The 19947-nt window shown below is 33.8% G+C and overlaps 1 protein-coding gene across 2 annotated transcripts in view; it reads right to left on the bottom strand.

The window, feature by feature from the left end:
• Nucleotides 1-19306, bottom strand: part of CLEC2B (C-type lectin domain family 2 member B) — a 55018-nt gene extending 35712 nt beyond the window's left edge. For both annotated transcript variants that reach the window (XM_049102667.1, XM_049102666.1), the window contains exons 1-2: nt 19169-19306; nt 17481-17584 (exon numbers count right to left, since the gene is read on the bottom strand). In XM_049102667.1, coding sequence (XP_048958624.1) covers nt 17481-17510 — 30 coding nt within the window. In that variant the 5' untranslated portion in view covers nt 17511-17584; nt 19169-19306. The remainder of the gene's footprint in view (nt 1-17480; nt 17585-19168) is intronic.
• Between the last annotated feature and the right edge of the window lie 641 nt (nt 19307-19947).

The following is a 19947-nucleotide window of genomic DNA, read 5'->3' as shown; positions in this document are numbered from 1 at the left end:
TGTCACTTCTATAATAAGCATGGATTATCTTGTAATAAAAATAAACAGGAACATTTTTATAAAGTGAATAATCAAATAAGCTCTAATCTTCACCAAAAAAACTCAATATTTTAGGTTTCTCCCTGTATCTACAATATTATTGTTTTATGCTAGTTTGCAGCTGCATTGGGATCCTTATTTTTATGATCACACTGATTTGCCTGAACTTTTGGGGTGAGTATGGAGTTTTTATTTACTTTTGCACTTTGGGAACTTATATTTTAATTTTAAAAAAAAAATTATTTCAGAGAAGAAAGAAAGAGAACATGTGTGCACAAGTGGGGGGGAGGGTCAGAGGAAGAGGGAGAAAGAGAATCTCAAGCAGACTGCCCACTGGGGGCAGGGAGGGATCCTGATAGGGAGGCTTGATCTCATAATTCTGATATCACAACCTGAGCCAAAAATCAAGTTGGACACTTAACCAAGTGAGTCACCCAGGTACCCCAATTTTTAATTCTCTTAATATCAAGATCAACTCCACATTGTAGCAATAAATTGGTAATATTCAAAATTACTTTAAATGTAAGAAAAACTAAGAAAGTCAAATACAAAATTAACATTTATTCAACATCTTTTCTTATGAAGAGCCTCCACTAAAAAGTTGACTCATTTTATCAAACATTGGTGATGTATCTTGACAAAAAGAGTATGTGTTCATTGGTACTATTTTCAGAGATTATGATTTAAATGTACCAATGTGATGGTTTAAAAAGACAAATGATCCATTTAAAAATCATTTTAAATGTACTTCTGTGACTTTTTTACCCTAAAGTGATATTTAATGAGCATAATCTATAGTTGTTCTTTTTGAAACAACTAGACCAATTCCAATTCATGAATTTCTATAATTTTCTCTTTTTCTCTTGAAACAGTCATTCCTAAAAATGTAGGGCTAACATGGGTTCTATTTTATATGTAATATTGACATGGAAACATAAACTCTAGTGGCCTTTGAGATGAGATGTTTGAATATGAGTGAGTCTCAAGGCAACTTCACTGAAGAAGACAAAGAAGTAAAGGATCTGTTTTTGTTTTGAGTGATTAGATTTGTTTTTGTATTTTTCCTAATACAACAGGGAAAATATCAGATATTTTAAAGACCAACTAAATATTCTATTTAATGTATTTTTTCTGTACTTTATACAGCATTTTTACTGGGAAGTTGTCAACCAATAATATTCCTCAAATATGTTCAACTTTTACTTGAAATCAAATTCTAAGAATATGAAATTCTCTACCTAGATAACAGTCAACATTAGATGACTGATATTAGTTTTCATGAGTCCATCTAAGTAAGCATTAGTATCTGCTAACCAGCAATTCTAGTTGTACATTTAATAATTATTAGATTTTTTTTAAGCCTTCAAAATTCAGGACATATGGTCTCTTTTAGGCACTAAATATGGTATTTACAGGCTACCATTGACCTGCTGAGACTCACTTCTCTTTTCTGTAATATGTAAGTGATAAAATATATAACTGGTGCAATAATCATTGCTTTAGAGAAAGATGTTATTGAGAAGAAATCAATGAAATTTGACACACTGATAAAATATTAGTAGGGACAATATTTTTTCCTAGTGATATTATTCTAACAAATTAATAGCAATTTCAATATTTGTTTCTATTAAATTTGTGCTTACATTTGACCAGTTTAAAAATATTTTCCAGGTTCAAAACAAAGTATTGACTATAAATATTTACATCTACTCTCTCCCAAGTTTCTGGATTAGACCAGCAAAATGTATCAAACTAGAATAAATTAATAAGAGCACGGGGTATGAAAAGGGTAGAACATTGGAAAGGAAATGAGAGGCAGTGGGGATAGTGTTATTGGATTAATCAATGGAGAGAATCACAGTGTAAAGAAAGTACAGCAAACAACCCTATGCAGATGAAACTATTTCTTATGGCAAAACCCTGGCAGGGCTCTTTTTCAGAAAGGAGAGTACAAAATGTAAAGAGAAGTCTAAAGAAAAGTAATTAGCTGGAACACTTTCTAAGGAATGCTCTTTTAGATTGTTGTCTTGACAACCTTTTACTGCACTCACATAGTAGCATTTGCCACTATATCATACCAAAATCAAAAAACAAAAACAAATGAGATACATAACTAGAACAAACGAGGTCTCCTTACTTGTGGAGTGGTGGTTGGTACAAAAGGCATGTGTCCCCTTATTATGGTTCTGGAGTGGAAAAAGAGAGTAGTGTAGTGGTTTACTGCATAGCTTGACTGTTTCCTGTGTTCTTTCTATCTAAAAATTCGTGGTAGCTAATGAAATATCCCAGAGTATAGAGAAAAGTGTCCAGAAAAAAATCAATAAATATCAAGAAGTATAAAAAAATCTGAGACAAAGACACAAAATATTGTCCATCCAGACAAGATGTCTCTCTAAAAGAATAGGGGGAAAAATAGACATGAAATAATAAAATAAATATGTATATTTATATATTTGTATATTTACATATTTATATATTATAATTTTTTTTTCAGGAGAAAAAAAACAAAGCCCCAAACCATGAGTTTCCAGCTTATAGGAGCCTACCAAATTCAGAATAGGATATGCAAATAGATATAGATAGATGATAAATGGATGGATAGATAGATATAGGTAGATAGATACAGGTGGATAGATAGATAATAGATAGATAGATGATAGATGATAGATAGATAGATAGATAGATAGATAGATAGATAGATAATTGATCTATCCACTTCATATTTCAGGACATCATGGATAAAGACATGATCCTAAAAGTTTACATAAAGAATTAGTTTCTCCCAAAGAGAAACTGGCATCAGATTTTTAAATGTACATAAAAGGGCACCATTGTAGTAATGCCTTCAAATTATGAATAAATTTGATTTTAACTTAAGTTTAAAACAAGAATAATCAAGCAAAATAATTTTTTCATGCATACATTTGGAACAAATAAAGAAGGGAGAGGTGTGTGTGTGTGTGTGTGTGTGTGTGCTGATTTTAAAGTAAAACTAGTGCATGAATGTAATGAAAAGGGCAGCCTGGGTGGCTCAGCGGTTTAAACGCCTGCTTTCGGCCCAGGGCATGATCCTGGGGTCCCGGGATCGAGTCCCATGTTGGGCTCCCAGCATGGAGCCTGCTTCTCCCTCTGCCTGTGTCTCTGCCTCTCTCTCTTTCTCTCTCTCTCTCTCTCTCTGTGTGTCTTTCATGAATAAATAAATGAAATCTTTAAAAAAATGTAATGAAAAGACATTTCACGTATCAGCTGTTCTGTGTTCCTGGAAAACAATGAATTCAGGCTGTATGAAAACAATCTACAAAAATGCTACAAGATGCTAAAGGAAATTGATATGGTAAAAGGAGTTTGTTTGTTTGTTTTTTTGGTCTAGACCAAGAAGAAATAACATTAATTTAAAAGTTCAGCAGGAAAAAGAAAATAATATACAAAAAGTAATAGATATGGAGTTTAAGAATGCACATAATATTTAGAATTGTTATCAGCACCTAAAGAGTAGGAGTAGATATGGTAAAAAAAAAAAAAGGCTACTTCTCAGGAAAGAGAAGAGTAAAAATAGTAGAAGAAAGGGACTTTGAATTTTAATTGACTGTCCTTGTTTTGTTCTTTTTATTCTCACATACGTAGGTTGCTATTCATTTTCAATCACTATATTTTTTTCTTTGCACTGAGTACAGACAAAAGAATGGATTTCTCCCAGAAAGTAATTATCAGCCTTCTAGCAGGTAATGTTCCTTTTTGTCTGCTCTATGTCTGAATGAAGAGATTCCAACTGGTCACATGAATTTAGGCAGATTATACAGGAATTTTCTAAACTTTCAAGTGGGATATAATACCTACATCATAGAATATTTAGTGTATTAATATTAAATATTAAACCAAAGTTGATGGTTAATTTTAGTGTTGACTTGGCTGGGCCACACACAGTACTCAGATATTTGACCAAAACTGGTCTAGATGTTGCAGTGAAATTACTTTTTAATAAGATTGGCATTTAAATTAGTAGATTTTGAGTAAAGCAGATTACCTTCTATACTATGCCTGGGTCTCATTCAACCAATCAAAAGCCTTAAGAGAGAAAAAAAAAATACTAAGGCTCCCCAATGGAAAAGGGAATTGGCCCTCCAGACTGCTTTTGTATAGGAGCTTCAATATCACCTCTTCCCTGGGTCTCCAGCTTGCCAGCCCATAATGCACATAAAATAATAAAGTCTACTTCATAAGATATTATATTTTGAGATTTGGATTATGAAAAATAAAAGTAAAGACTTGTATAATAAATCTCCATGTACCTTTCAAACAGGATCAACATGTCAGTATCTAATCAGTATTAATTATGTCTTCCCCATCATCACTCCCCAAACCAGATTACATTAAAGCAATGATCAGCTTGATACCTGTTAGAATTTAATATTTAAATATATCAGTATGTAATTCTTACAGTTAAGGGCTCCTGTTGCTTTACACAAACACAATACCATTATACATCCTGTGTTACTTTTCTCTGGATATGTAACAAATTACCACATTCTTAGCAGTTTAAGACAATAATTATTTATTACCTCACATTTTCCATGGGTTGGGAGTCTGGGCACAATGTAGCTCAATCTTCTATTCAGGGTCTCATAAGATATAGTTTAGGTGTTAACAAGATCACACATCTTTCTCTAGCTGAGGTTCCTCTTGCAAGCTCATGTGGCTTTTAGTACAATTCAGTTACTCCTATTTGTAAGACTGAATTCACTTCTTTCTTGCTGGCTGTCATCCAGGGCAACTGTAATCTCATATATAATCCCTTCATTTCTTTGCCATGTGTCACTCTGGTCTCTCAAAACATGAAAACCCAATTCCTAAAATAGAAATTACCTTTCTCTTTAGAAAAGACTCAGTCCTGTTCTTAAGATCTCACATCTGATTAAGTCAGGCCCACCTGGGATAATCTCTTCATTTACTCAAAATCAACGGACTGGGAACCTTTCTGTAGTCTTTAAAATCTTCTCATCTTGCCAAACTATATAACTTAATCATGGGAATGATATTCCATCATATTCACAGTTCTGACTCCAAAAGAAAGGGAATTTCATACAGAGGATACACTAGAGGGCAGGAGTCTTGAGAGATTTTAAAACTTCCCTAAGAATTTTTTAATCCTATCCACCACAATTCCTAAAACAAAATCATCAATAATGCTTAAGATCGTTTACTATCCAGTCAGCGTTAAAATGTCTTTTTTGTTTCTTTCATTTGATTTGTTAGGATCAGAATCAGAACAAAGACCACAATTGGCATGTGGTTAAAATGTCTCTTGTGTCTCTTAATCTGTAGATCCTCTTTACCTACTTCTATTTTCTCTTTGCCATTTATTTGTCAGAAAAAGAAGAATGGATCATGGTTATGTATAATTTTTCATATTCTGTATTTTTCTGCTCATATGTCCATGGTGTCATTTAACATGTTCCTCTATCATATAGTTTTAAAAACTAAATATGTTAGGAAACCCACCTGGCCCGCTATAGTGGCTCTATGTGTTTGTTGTTATTATTATGTAAAGCATCTGAGACAGGAATTGGTACAGAGTGTTGCTCAATAAATATTTTATTCCATCCTCATCCCCAGGATATTTCTTCTTATTTTAAAAGATAACACTTGAACCTGAGTTCACTGTAATAATTCTTTTGGACAATTGGTATCCACATTTTGTATCCTTTTTTTTTTTTTTTTTTACATTTTAATATATTACACTAAACATTTAGAACATTTTAGTGTGTTTTGCAGCTCTACAACTATACTTTATTGACCACTCTATCAATAGTCACATAATGCAATTACTTAGCCCAAATGACCTATTCTTGATAATAATAGTAAATAGTCTCTTTCAAGTCATAAACTGAGAGGAATAGTTGAAGTCATCTTATACTTTTTAATGCACAGCCTATGTACTGGTATAATTGACAATAGATTTGAATTATCCTGAGTCTACAAATATTTTATAAAGTTATAATTATTCAAGATTGGCAGTGCTTGCCCTGGTACAAAATATATCAATGGTTAAGAATATATATGACGTTTTATATATTCAAAATTATTCCTTGATAGTCATCCTCATCTGTACTGATGTTACTTTTATTTCCCATCTTAGTTACACATATTAATTCAATTTCCTAAAATAAATTTTTATAAAAATTTAAGCTCATATATGACAAACTAAAATATTAGCAATGAAAAATATGACATGCTCTTTAATTCAATCATTCAACAATTAAATACTATAATAAAAGGGCTATATGATAGGAAATTCAAAGATGAATATGACAGTCATCTTGACAACTCTCCAGTCAGGTAGAAGACAAGGAGATGTTCACAAACAACTAGGTTAAGGACTTTGTTTTTGACATGGAAGTACAATTAAACCGCACAATTTAAGTTTAATTTAGATGAAGAAGGAAGGGAAGTCTAAGGAGGGTCTATTCAAGTTCAAGGAGACACTGTGAATGAAAAGCACAGGAAAGTGGATCAAAATATCCAGGGCAATAATGTAAGTAATGCTGATGGTAAGCAATCTCGTGAAAATGAAGTTCAGGTTGTAAGGACAACCTCAAGAAAAGGAATTAGATGAAATAGTAGAGATTAAGCAATAAATTCTCACTTATGTTAGTTATAAATAATCAAAAATATTAAATATTTGTTACTTCTAATTATGGGGGTCAGAAGTCACATTCTTCTTTCTCCCCAACCCCTGACCCCAAATCCTGCTTCTATTCCAGAAATATACAGATTAATGAATTAATCTCATTCTTCTTCTGCTAATAGAGCTGCCCTTTAATCACATATGGTACTATTCACACTTTTTTGACTGTAAAGTCTAATTTTCTTTCTATGTTTTCCTTTAGGAAATAATTATTTGTGCTCAAAAGACTGGCTGCTGAACCAAGAGAAATGCTACATGTTTTCAATTTCTTCTAAAACTTGGAATGAGAGTCAACATTATTTTTCTTAGAACCACCAGTAGCTTTATAATTGTGCTTCTGAATTGGCTTTCTGACATTGAATTGCAATCCAAATTCGTAACTCTGTGGGAGAGAGGATTGTTTCTGATTCTTTCTTTTGAGGTGAGTTTTTCCTTCTAGTCATTTTGCTCAGTGCAGAGTGGCCAAAAACAAGTTGTACTTGATAGAAGCGTGAACTCTTCTCACTGTAGCATTCCAGCTGTTTTCTCTTTAAATCTCAGACCGAATTCGTAGGTTTTCAGGATGATTTGAAAGTTATCTAGGTAACTTGTTGGGGACAGGTGACTTGGGGACCCTACCCTTCTGCCTTCTTGCCCCCTCCTCCGAGAGTCAACATGATTGTGCAAATCTACAAGCACATTTACCAGTGATCTAAACTTTTAAAGAGCTGGTAAGGGATCAAAAACAGAATCTAAGTACCCAAGGAAGAATTGCTAGGTGCAATTCTAAGAAGCATGGGTGATTTAGTCATTGTTTTGAACATTCATTAGTCATTATATAATTACTATTGTTTATTTTTAAAAAAAAAAAACTATTCTTTATTAAAGAAATGATTATAGGGTATCCCTGGGTGGCTCAGTGGTTTGACGCCTGCCTTTGGCCCAGGGCACGATCCTGGAGTCCTGTGATCGAGTCCCTAGTCAGGCTCCTGGCATGGAGACTGCTTCTCCCTCCTCCTGTGTCTCTGCCTCTCTCTCTCTCTCTCTCTCTCTCATAAATAAATAAATAAATCTTTTTTTTTTTTAAAATTTTATTTATTTATGATAGTCCCACAGAGAGAGAGAGAGAGAGAGAGAGAGAGAGAGAGGCAGAGACACAGGGAGAGGGAGAGGCAGGCTCCATGCCGGGAGCCCGACGTGGGATTCGATCCCGGGTCTCCAGATCGCGCCCTGGGCCAAAGGCAGGCGCCAAACTGCTGCGCCACCCAGGGATCCCTCATAAATAAATAAATAAATCTTAAAAAAATGATTATATACCATTCCATCGATGTCTGGCATAGTGCCATATTCTATAGAGAGCACTGAAATTTTTTTCAATAAATTAATAAATGAATATACTATTTCCTTTTAAGGAGTTCATACAGAGGACTTTAAAACCTGGAAGTCCTGGTTGGATTGGACTATATGTTACATCCCCAGGAAAATGGATGTGGATAAATCAATACCCTTTTGTGGAAAAAAAATGAGTAAGTAATTATTTGAGAGGGAAGAATGGCAGCAGTGATATTGTTTTATTGATAGAAAAGTATTTTTAATAAGCTTCCATGATGTCCAGGCTATTTTTTAAATCTTTCCTCCTCCTTCTTCTCTTCCTTCTCTCCCTCCTTTTCCCTTCTTTTCTTTTTTATAACTTTATCCCTTTCTTTGCTTCCTCTCTCTTTTTTTAACATGTACTAATAATGAGAAGTAGGATAGAGAGTGCTCACTATGATACCTGGAAATTTTAATAGCTAAGAAATGATAATGACTATAATTTTTAAGCCCATTAGACCTCATTTAAAATAATTTCAGCAACTATCTACTGTATAATAAATGCAAGGTAAAATTCCCCTATAAATAAAAGCATTTGGAATGTATAAAAACATCTCCCAAGCAGGAATCAGAAAGCAGGAGTTTGAAATTTTGCCCCTAGAATATTCTAAACTTGGAGTACCAGGGTGGCTCTGTCAGTTAAGCATCACACCTTTTTTTTTCACACTCTTTTTTTTAAAGATTTTTTTATTTATTTACTCATGAGAGACAGAGAGAGAGATAGAGAGAGAGAGAGAGAGAGAGGCAGAGACACAGGCAGTGGGAGAAGCAGGCTCCATGCAGGGAGCCTGACGTGGGACTTGATCCCAGGACTCTAGGATCACACCCTGAGCTGAATGTGGCACTAAACCGCTGAGCCACCTGGGCTGCTCTAAGCATCAGACTCTTGATTTTGCCTCAAGTCATGAGCTTGGAGTCATGAGCTGGAGCTCTGTGTTGGGCTCCCTGCTCAGCAGGGAGTCTGAGAGTCTCTCTTCACTCTCTGCTCCTCTCACTGCTCTCTCTCTTTAAAATAAATAAATAAATCTTTTAAAAAGAAGAATATTTTCCTAAACTTATTGATATAAATTTCTTTATCTGTATGAAAAGAATGGTGAAGCTTCCCTCACAATGTTCTTGGGTGAACAACATGAGATAATGTATGTAAGAGTGCTTTAAAATTCTTTAGTGTCACATACAATTTATATATTCTCCTCTATGGCCTTGTTTTCTTTACACATCACTAGAGCACCTTCACGTATTTTCCTTATCATAGAATTAAAGTCAATGAAGAATATAACTTCATTCTTTAACTTAAACTTCATTCTTTAACTTAAAAAAAAAAAGTCCCCATGAAGTTACTGCTTTGCAGCTCCCGTGATACCTATTACCACACAGTCTTTACCAAAAACTTACATTTTAGGGGTGCCTGGGTGGCTCAGTCAATTGAGTGTCCAACTCTTGGTTTCAGCTCAGGTCATGATCTAGTGTGGCCCCTACCATCAGGCTCTGCGCTGGATATGGAGCCTGCTTAAGATTGCCTTTCTACCTCTTCCCTGTCCCTCTACTCTCCCTCTCCAAAAAATTTTTAAAAAGAGAGAAAAACTTTTAATACCTAATTACATTTTATAGAAAATTATTTTGCTGTGTGGGGAATGAATAGATGGAAAGTGAAACTGAAATTGAAGTTCAGTCAAAAGACTATGATCAGAGATAAGGGAAAGACAGTAGCAGCCTGGCCCAGGAGTGAATGGATATAGGGACTGGTCTGGAGGTAAAACTTGATGATTACATGCAATTCAAGGGTTGAGAGGGAAGGAAGTGACAGGGATGCTTTTTACTCTTCAGGCTAGAACTTCTACAGTAATATTCTTCAGATAAGAGAGACATCCCAGGAGAAAGAGTGTGAAGGGAAAGCAAATCAAGAGTGCATGAATACAATCACTGAAAATAAAAGAAGAATCTATTCTAAAACCTCTGCCACATTTTGGCTGCTGAAGAATTACCTATACATGTTTGGCTGAATAAGAGTTTAAGAAACATAACCATTATTTTAAAATAAGTGCTCAAATGTCTATGCTTTATCTCCTAGTTTTCTCATAATTGGACCAACGGATCACAAGCGCTGTGCTCTCATAACAGGAAATCAGGTATATTCTGAAGACTGTAACTCCAAATTTAATGGCATTTGCCAAAGAGATGCTTTCTGAACATCAAAAGCAAATCTGCGTTTAAATAAAGATTTGGAATAAATGCATGTGGAAGTTAATGGTGCCTATCCTTTTTTTTTTTGTGGAATGCAAGTTTATTTCTTTTCTATGTTATTAAAACAAAATTCAACTGAGTAAATTTAAAGATCTAATTGGCTTTATTCAATGATTCATGAACTGGGAAGCATCCCATCTAACAAGTAAAAAGGAGCTCTAATGAGCTACAGAAAAAGGAAGGTTTTAAAGGCAGAGAAGGGTGAAAAAAAGGTAGTAATAAACAACAATAAGAGATTATTTGGGGCAAGGTCACCTTTCTTTGGGGCACTACAGGGGGCTATCAGGTGGAATTACCTCACTAGTGTTAACCAGAAAATTCTCAACCGACTAGTTAAGATTATATTCCTGGGGAGATGAAAACTGCAGATTAGATATTAAGTTTTGGTTTGGTAACTTGGGCTTACTATTTTGGGCCTGTTGTCTCTTTTTTGATATTACAAATATAACATTTTCAAATAGTCCATATAGAAATAATACTTCAAAATGATGAAATATAACTTATTTTTAAACAAGAAAACATGGTTTCCTATTATTTCAATGTTTAAAAAATAATTAAATTTGATCTTCTAATCTTGTCTGATACCCTATTTGTGTCCTATTTCTTAGGTTCTAACTCCTGAGCATTTGGTGAAGCAATAGACTAAGCACATAGATATAACATTTTTTTCTTCAAGGTAGGCTTTTCCCCCAAGGTAATTGTCTTCAATTTTTATCGAAAAGAAATCAGACTTTCAACTGGTATTAAATACTCAGATGTTGTAAGCATGAGATGTCTATTTAAGGTAATATACAATCTGGTTTTTAGTGTGATTCCACAGCTTATTTCCCTTTAATCAAATTTATATATGATTTATATTTAAAATTGTTATATTAAGAATGACCCCATTCCCTTAGTTTTCTAACTAAAATTCTACACAAAGTGAAGTTTCTTATTTTCCTCTCATGTATTTAAAACACATTTGTGTTTCAAAATAGATGCAGTAGTTCCTGTCTATTATTATATAAGTAAGGTCATTACTTAATTTCTCCAAGTTGACAATAGTAAATTGTAAGCCATCAGGAATTTATATCCTAGTAACTGCAAATCAAAGAAAAAAAGAGGATGTATTACTCTAAATTACTAAAGTTTACAAAATTAATTTGTAACCATGAACCAACTTTACAAATAAAATCTATATTATGAATCAAATAAAACTTGAACTTAGACTAAGCCAGAATTTATTAATCCAACTGTAATACACAATGGAATCCAAAAAATTAATTTTTTCAAGTTTTCTGGGTGATAATATCATACACAGATATAAATGCTCATACTTGATTACATGTTGACACTGGCCAAATCATTTGCATTCCCATACAGTGCCAGGGTAAACATTGACTAGTAGGCAGGCAAGAATCTCCTTTTATCAGAAAGTTTCAACTGTATCTAATTAAGGAAGTAAATCTCCGTTAAAGACATGCAGAAAGGGCTTATTTGTATGTTCCTATGTGTTTGTAATGTAGACATTCTCTTTTTCTCCCAGCTTCTCTACCCTACTCTTCCTCTTTTGCCTATACTCACATTCTTTCCTGCATTCATAGATTATGAGTAATTTATAGTTATCTAGTTACCCATAAAAATTCATAATTACCTAGGCAAGAATTTAAACTCAAGCTAATGTAACATAGGTGGTTTTGATATAGTTTTTGGAATGTCCTGCAGAATTTTCGCTTTATGACTGCACCCAGGGATATGTCATAAGCCCATCCTATTTTCTTTTCCTTACCTAGGACATTGATTTTTTTCAATAATCTATTGTTTGGCCACTTTTGATATTATTATTCTAGTTTATATTCTATTATCTAAGCTTTGTAATTTTTTTAATTAAAATATAATAGACATACAATACCCCATTAGTTTCAGGTGAAATCATAGTGATTTCATATTTTTGTACATTACAAAACAATCCCCATGAGTCTAGTTACCATCTCTCACCATACAAAGTTATTATAAAACTGACTGGAGAAAAATTAGAGAGGAAGACAAACCACGAGAGACTCCTAACTCTGGGAAAAACACAAAGGGTTGCAGAAGGAGAGGTGGTCAGGGGGATAGGGTAACTAGGTGATGGGCATTAAGGAGAGCACACAATGAGATGAGTGCTGGGTGTTATACTATATATTGGCAAATTGAATTTAAATAAAATTAAACAAAAAAACAAAAAAACCGAAGGTTATTACAATATTATTTTCTGTATTCCCTATTCTGTACACTACATTCCCATAACTTATTATTTTATCACTGGAAGTTTATACCTCTTAAACTCCTTCACCTATCTCACCTGCCCCCTGATATTTCCCTCGTTTGTCAGCCAATACTTTATTTCCTGTATCTATAAGGGTGTTTCTGTTTTGTTTTGTTTACTCATTTTTTTCTTTTTTTTTTGGTTCCATATATAAGTGAAATCATGTGTTGTCTTTCTCTGTCTGATTTTTTTCCACTTAGCATAATACCCTTCTGGTTCATCTATATCATCACAAATGGCAAAATTTCATTCCTTTATATGGATGAGTAATACTCCCTTGTGCATGTATATATATATATATATATATATATATATATATATATATATATATCACATCTTTATTCATCCATTGATGGACACAGGTTCTTTCCATATCTTGGCTACCATAAATACTGCAATGAATATAGGGGTATGGATATATCTTTGAATTATGTTTATTTTTTTCAGGTAAGTACCCCAAAGTAGAATTGCTGAGTCTTGTGGTATTCTATTTTTAATTTTGGGGTAGACCTCATACTGTGTCCCATAGTGGCTATACCAAGTTATCTTCTCATCAACAGTATACAAGGATTATTTTTTCTCTGCATCTTAACCAACATTATTCTTGCTTTATTTTTTATCTTTGATAATAATCAATCTGGCAGAGATGAAATGATCTCATTGTGGTTTCAATTTGCAATTCCCTAATGATATTGAGCATCTTTTCATATACCACTTGGCCATCTATCCTTGGAAAAATGTCCATTCAAGTCCTCTGCCCATTTTTTAATGTCTACTAAGTCCTCTGCCATTTTTAATCACTTATTTTTAAAAATTTCAAGTTATCTTTTCATTCTGTTGATGGATTTTTCTTCACTGTGCTACAAACCCTTTAGTTTGAGTAATCTCAAATGCTTTCTCTGCATCTATTGAGAGGATCATATTGTTCTTATTTTTTCTCTAGCTGATATGATCGATCACATTGATTGCTTTATGAGTGTTGAACCAGCCTTACATCCTGGGGATAAATCCCACTTGGTCATGGTGAATAATCTTCTTAATGTACTGTTGGATCCGCTTGGCTAGTATCTTGTTGAGAATTTTTGCATCTGTGTTCATCAGGGATATTGTCTATAATTCTCCTTTTTGGTGGGGTCTTTGTCTGGTTTTGGAATTAAGGTGATGCTGGCCTCAAAGAATGAGTTTGGAAGTACTCCATCTCTTTCTATCTTTTGGAACAGCTTTAGTAGAATAGGTATGGTTTCTTCTTTAAACGTGTGATAGAAAAAAAAAATAAATAAACGTGTGATAGAATTCCCCTGAGAAGCCGTCTGGCCCTGGACTTTTGTGTCTTGGGAGGTTTTTGCTGACTGCTTCAATTTCCTTCCTGGTTATTGGCCTGTTCAGGTTTTCTGTTTCTTCCTGTTCCAGTTTTGGTAGTTCATGGTTTTCCAGAAATGTGTCCATTTCTTCTAGATTGCCTAATTTATTGTCGTATAGCTGCTCATATGTTTTTCAAATCGTTTTTATTTCCTTGATATTGGTGGTGATGTCTCCTTTTTCATTTGTGATTTTATTAATTTGTGTCTTTTTTGTTTTTAATAAAGCTGGCTAATGGTTTATCTATCTTATTCTTTCAAAGAACCAACTCCTGTTTTTGTTGATCTGTTCCACAGTTCATCTGGTCTCTATTTCATTGAGTTCTGCTCGAATCTTTATTAACTCTCTTCTTTTGCTGGGTTAAGGTTTTATTTGCTGTTCTTTCTCCAGCTCCTTTAGGTGCAAGGTTAGCTTTTGTATTTGAGTTATTTCCAGTTTTTTGAGGGATGCTTGTATTGCGATGTATTTACCCCTAAGGACTGCTTTTGCTGTATCCCAAAGATTTGAATGGTTGTATCTTCATTCTCATTAGTTTCCATGAATCTTTTTAATTCTTCTCAATTTCCTGGTTGACCCTTTCATCTTTTAGCAGGATGGTCCTTAATCTCCACGTGTTTGAATTTCTTCCAAATTTCTTCTTGTGATTTAGTTCTAGTTTCAAAGCATTATGGTCTGAAAATATGCAAAGGACAATTCCAATCTTTCAGTATTGGTTAAGACCTGATTTATGACCCAGTATGTGGTCTGTTCTGGAGAAAGTTCCATATCATTTATTTATTTTAGCTTTTTTTTGCCCTTGCCTGAGGAGACTGGTCCAAAAATAATATTCTGACGTCAAAGAGCTAACTGACTATATTTTCCTCTAAGAGTTTTATGGCTTCAAGTCTTATAGTTAAGTATTCAATCCATTTTGAATTTATTTTTGTATATGGTATAAGATAGTGGTCCAGATTAATTGACTATATACATGTGGGTTTTATTTCTGGGCTCTCTTCTATTCCTTTGATTGATGTGTGTGTTTTTGTGTCAGTACCATGTCTGATTACTATAGCTTGGTAGCATGGTTTGAAATCACAAAGTGTGATGCCTCCAGCTTTGTTCTTTTCTTTTTCCTTTTTAAGATTTTATTTATTTATTCATGAGACACACACACACAGAGAGAGAGAGAGAGAGAGAGAAGAGGCAGAGATATAGGAACAGGGAGAAGCAGGCCTATTGCTGGGAGCCTGTTGTGGGACTCCCTAGACTCCAGGATCATGCCCTGAGCTGAAGGCAGACTCTCAACTGCTGAGCCACCCAGGCATCCCTCCAGCTTTGTTCTTCTTTCTCAAGATTGTTTTGGCTATTCGGAATCTTTTATGGCTCCATACAAATTTTAAGATTCTTAGTCCTAATTCTGTGAAAAATGCCATTGATATTTTGATGAAGACTGCATTGAATCTGTAGATTGCTGAGTAAGCTTTATAATTTAATGTATAATTCCATCATTGATCAGTGATGATTATTGACAGAGTTAGGATCTTTATTGGTGGATTTTTCCCTGTTTTTAGGATATTATTGAAGTATATGCTTTTTCATAGGTAATTCTCTTGTAACATTTCTTTAAGTCAAAATTATTATTGTTAGTATTTTGTAATATTTACACATAAAAAGCACTTATGTTTCTCTAACTTTTAAGCTAAGTAAACGCTGGCTGGCCTATCAATATAGATATCTTTAAATTTGTGTCTTGAGGAAAGCCATGGTGGCTCAGTGGTTTAGCGCTGCCTTCAGCCCAGGGCATGATCTTGGAGACCCGGAATTGAGTCCCATGTCAGGCTCCCTGCATGGAGCCTGCTTCTCCCTCTGTCTGTCTCTCTGCCTCTCTCTCTATGTCTCTCATGAATAAATAAATAAAAATCTTTAAAAAAAATTTATGTCTTGAATTGATGAAGTTAATTCATTTAATAGTTTTTAGCTCCTTTGTTTAAAATTTGCAAAATTCTGTAGTAGCATAACAAGTGAGAACTATTGCCTATTGAGACCTTTCCTTCCTTTCTGAAGGGTGATAGTTATTTTCAGTTTTTTACTCTATTAAAATTTAGGTTTGCTGCAAATCCACTTGATATCAATAAATCCCCTAGAACTATGGACTCCATCATCATTCAGAAAAGCAAAAGATCCATTCACACTAATTCCGAACCTAAAAAGAAACCACTAAAATTAGTTTGGGAACCACTTAAAACTATAATAAAAAATAAAATTAAGATTTGAGTGATCTGAAACATTCTACACAAAACACTGAGCTCCATACTCACTCATCACCATATGCTACCCAAAAATATTTGGTATATCAAAGGAATAGAATAGCTGAATGTAGGTATTTAGTTATTAGTATAATTTGTAACTTTATTTCAAACAATAAGTAGCAAGGCAGCTATAGTATAGATGGACATGGATAAGCCATGAATATAGATATAAATCAGCATCTATCTGTATCTATCTACATCTATTTCCATCCATCAGGAGAGACCGTCTTTGCTCAATTGAAAGATCTTTGGAGTTTTTTTAAAGCAGTTTCCTAGCACATTTTTAGCTAATGTTCCGTTTTGAAAGTAAAGCATAAGATTTATTTTCATTTGATGCTTTTGAAACATATTGAGGTAGAAACCAAAGAGACTAATTGCAATATTGTTTTTATTAATTCTCTCTGTTGATGATCAAATTTTTCCTTCTTTTTTTAAAGATTTTATTTATTCATGAGAGATACAGAGAGAGGTAGAGACACAGGCAGAGAGAGAAGCAGGCTCCATGCAGGGAGCCTGCGGGACTCCATCCCAGGACTCTGGGATCACTCCCTGAGCCAAAGGCAGACGTTCAGCCACTGAGCCACCCAGGTGTCCCTCCTTCTTTTGTAGTAAGTGTAATTTGTCTTATTTTACATAGTTTAATATTTAATTTGTTCCCACTGTTTATCTAGCACTTAATCAAATTTAAGGCAGGAGTACACGGATACAAAAGAAAAGTCACACAGTCCTTATTTCCAGGTGCAATAGTACTTAAGTGAGAAAACATTCACCGGGTAACAGTTACGTAAATAAATAATGTTGTTTATAATGGACACATGTAAAGTTAAAAACAACTATGTGGTCATTTATTCTTTAAAACAAAGGGAACTTGTGTAAATATAATTAATTTTTTAAAAACGTACAAGTAAATACATGTGGTTTGGCTTGGAATTTGAAAAAAAAAGTTGAATTTGAATTAGCAAAAGAAGTGTATACTAGAAAAGACTTTGGTAATAAAATAAAATAAAATAAGAAACAAAAAGAAAAATTTCACTGTGTGTCACTTGGTAGAAGGAAGACAGGTTGCTCTAAGGTATGTTTCATTGTATAAGGGCACATGTCACAGGGTGAAGATTAAAAGTAATTGCACAGAGAAAATGGAAATAATTATTTATAATAATACAACTTAAAATTATTTAAAAAGTTTTTTACAACACCAGAATACTTTCCTACTACATTTGAAACTCACCAAGGATTGAGTGTGGTGCCATTTGTCCATTTCCAAGACTCTCCTTGTTTTCTGTTCAATCCAATCCAGTGCATAAAAGTTCCTGCATGCCTCCTCAAAAATTCCTTTCACAAAGGTCAGGGCATTATCCATTACTTAATATTTTAGGATACATTGCTGAACATGTTTCTCACCTCAACTTTCCCATCTTTTATGATTTACATCCCAATCTGCATGGCCAACTGCTTTTATAGCAATAGGTAGGGATATTTAGATCAGTTTAATCAGAAAGATTTTTACTTTGCTCTTTTACTTTTTAAATATCTGTAAGCCATAGAGTGACTTTCCTCAAGTCATGGCAATTCTCTGAGCTACACTCTCTCAAGTTATTTTTAGGAGTAATTCCTATTTCTCAAATGAGAAAATGATGAGGAAAACATATTTGAATTCATTTTCTTCAAGTTCAACTGCATAGACCATTAGTATGTTTTAGTCACAGTGAATGACAAAGACTATAAACTGATATGTTGTTATGAGTGTTTGGATGACAAAATTGGGGGCTGAGCATTTTCTGTAGGAACTGGTACAGAAAGTTCTGTAAGGGTAACAGAGAACTAATGCTTCTATTTTGTTTTCTACACAGAACCTTTCAAAAATCACAGAGGAGAGATTTTTGGGGGAAAGGGTTTAATAGAAAATATAAGTACTCTTAAAATGGGAAAATTAAATCATAAACTACATTGATCTTTTGACAATGCTGCCATGCAGTTGAAAATCCAAGCATAACTCTTGATTCTCCCCAAATTCAACAACTAATAGTTCAATATTGACAGAAAGCCTTACTGCTAATATAAACAGCTGCTATATATATTATATGCAGCTGAAAACAATCTGCATGTGTGTAGACCTGTACAGCTCAAATCTGTATTGTTCAAGGGTCAACTGTTCTTTGATTAGATACCAAAATAAGAATGTTACTGCTATTGTATGTCTTCTCATATAATCAGAAATCAAACTAACTTCTGGATAATGTGATTTATTGCAATAAAACATACTGAGTGATGGACTTAGTTTCTCTTTTCTTAGCTCTTTGTTATGTATAGGTTTGGACCACAAACCTATTAGTTTTCCTTACAAACAAACCTCTTTCCTCACCCTCACCTGGTGCTCCTGTAGTCCAGATCCCTCATCCTTTGCCCTTTTTCACTGCTGTTTATGATCTCATTTTCTTCAAACTGTGCTCAGACCCTCATCCCTCAGACCCTCATCCTAAATTCTGAGAGCCCTGTCTGTTTTTCAGTTTTAATTTTTCCAGGCTATTCTTGCAAAATAAAAATGTAAAGATATTAAAATAATTTAATAATCTTAGAACATCAAATAAAGACATTTAGCTATATAAATAGCATGCACTGTGATTAACGATATAGCATCACTAGCTAATTTGCCTACATTCAAATCTCAGTTCAACAAGTCCTGTTTGACAATGGCTATGTTACATAATATTTCTGTGCCTCACTGTCTTCCTCTTTAAAATGAAAGTATTTATATATTTACTTCATAGGCACTGGCTGTAGAGTACATGAGTTTTTATAGTTATAGCGCTTAGAACATTGACATATATTATAATAGAATATCACTTTTATCATTTTCATTCTCTCTTTTTACAAAATTAAGTCCTGAAATAATTAAGAACTTTCCCCTTTTCTTACCATATCCTCCTGTGTGTCAATATGAGCAAGTTTTGATCCCTGTGAACTGAAAAATCTTTTACTGGCTGTCCAATTTTTGGTGTCACCAGAAAAATAGAAACACTTCTTTCCTACTCCAATCCATTTGCCTGAGCATTCCATAGTTTGGGTACATTTTGAAAGTTTTGCAAATACTGAAAAAAGAAGAAAATAATCAAGTGAAAACATAAGTTGAAGACTGTTTCAACTCATTCTGATTAAACAGTTTCTTTTACTCTCATGGTTTGCTGTCTATAAAATTAACTTCACTTATGGGATGATGGATGAATTAAATTCTGCTATCTATAAGGAAAACCACTTAATGGTCAAGCAGTCCATAATTTATCCAATTTCCTTGTCTTCTACTTTTAAGGATGGAACTGCTAGCTATTCTATATTGACATCCTCCCTAAAACAATGTGTAAAATTCAGCAATTGACAGAGAGCCAGAGACATGAATACAATTTAGGCCTCACAGACTAGGGTAAGAAAGGTAGGCTTACATTTACCTTGCAGAAATGAAATGGTCATATACAAGAAAGGACACCCAAGATAGGGAAGTAAAACTCAACATACCTGACAACAAATCATTGATATATGACTTAGTAAAACATTTGTTCTACTTCACCAATATTCAGTGCCCAAGAAGCTGGCATTTTTAATAAATGATGAATTTATTTCTCTGTACAGTGTTTTAGTAAGTGCTCAGTAATCAGAATAAGATAAAATGCCTACTCACCAAATGTTTAAGTAAGATAATG

The sequence above is a fragment of the Canis lupus genome, chromosome 27 (assembly GCF_003254725.2).
Source record: "Canis lupus dingo isolate Sandy chromosome 27, ASM325472v2, whole genome shotgun sequence".
NCBI lineage: Eukaryota > Metazoa > Chordata > Mammalia > Carnivora > Canidae > Canis > Canis lupus.
This window is presented reverse-complemented; position numbering and strand designations above follow the sequence as displayed.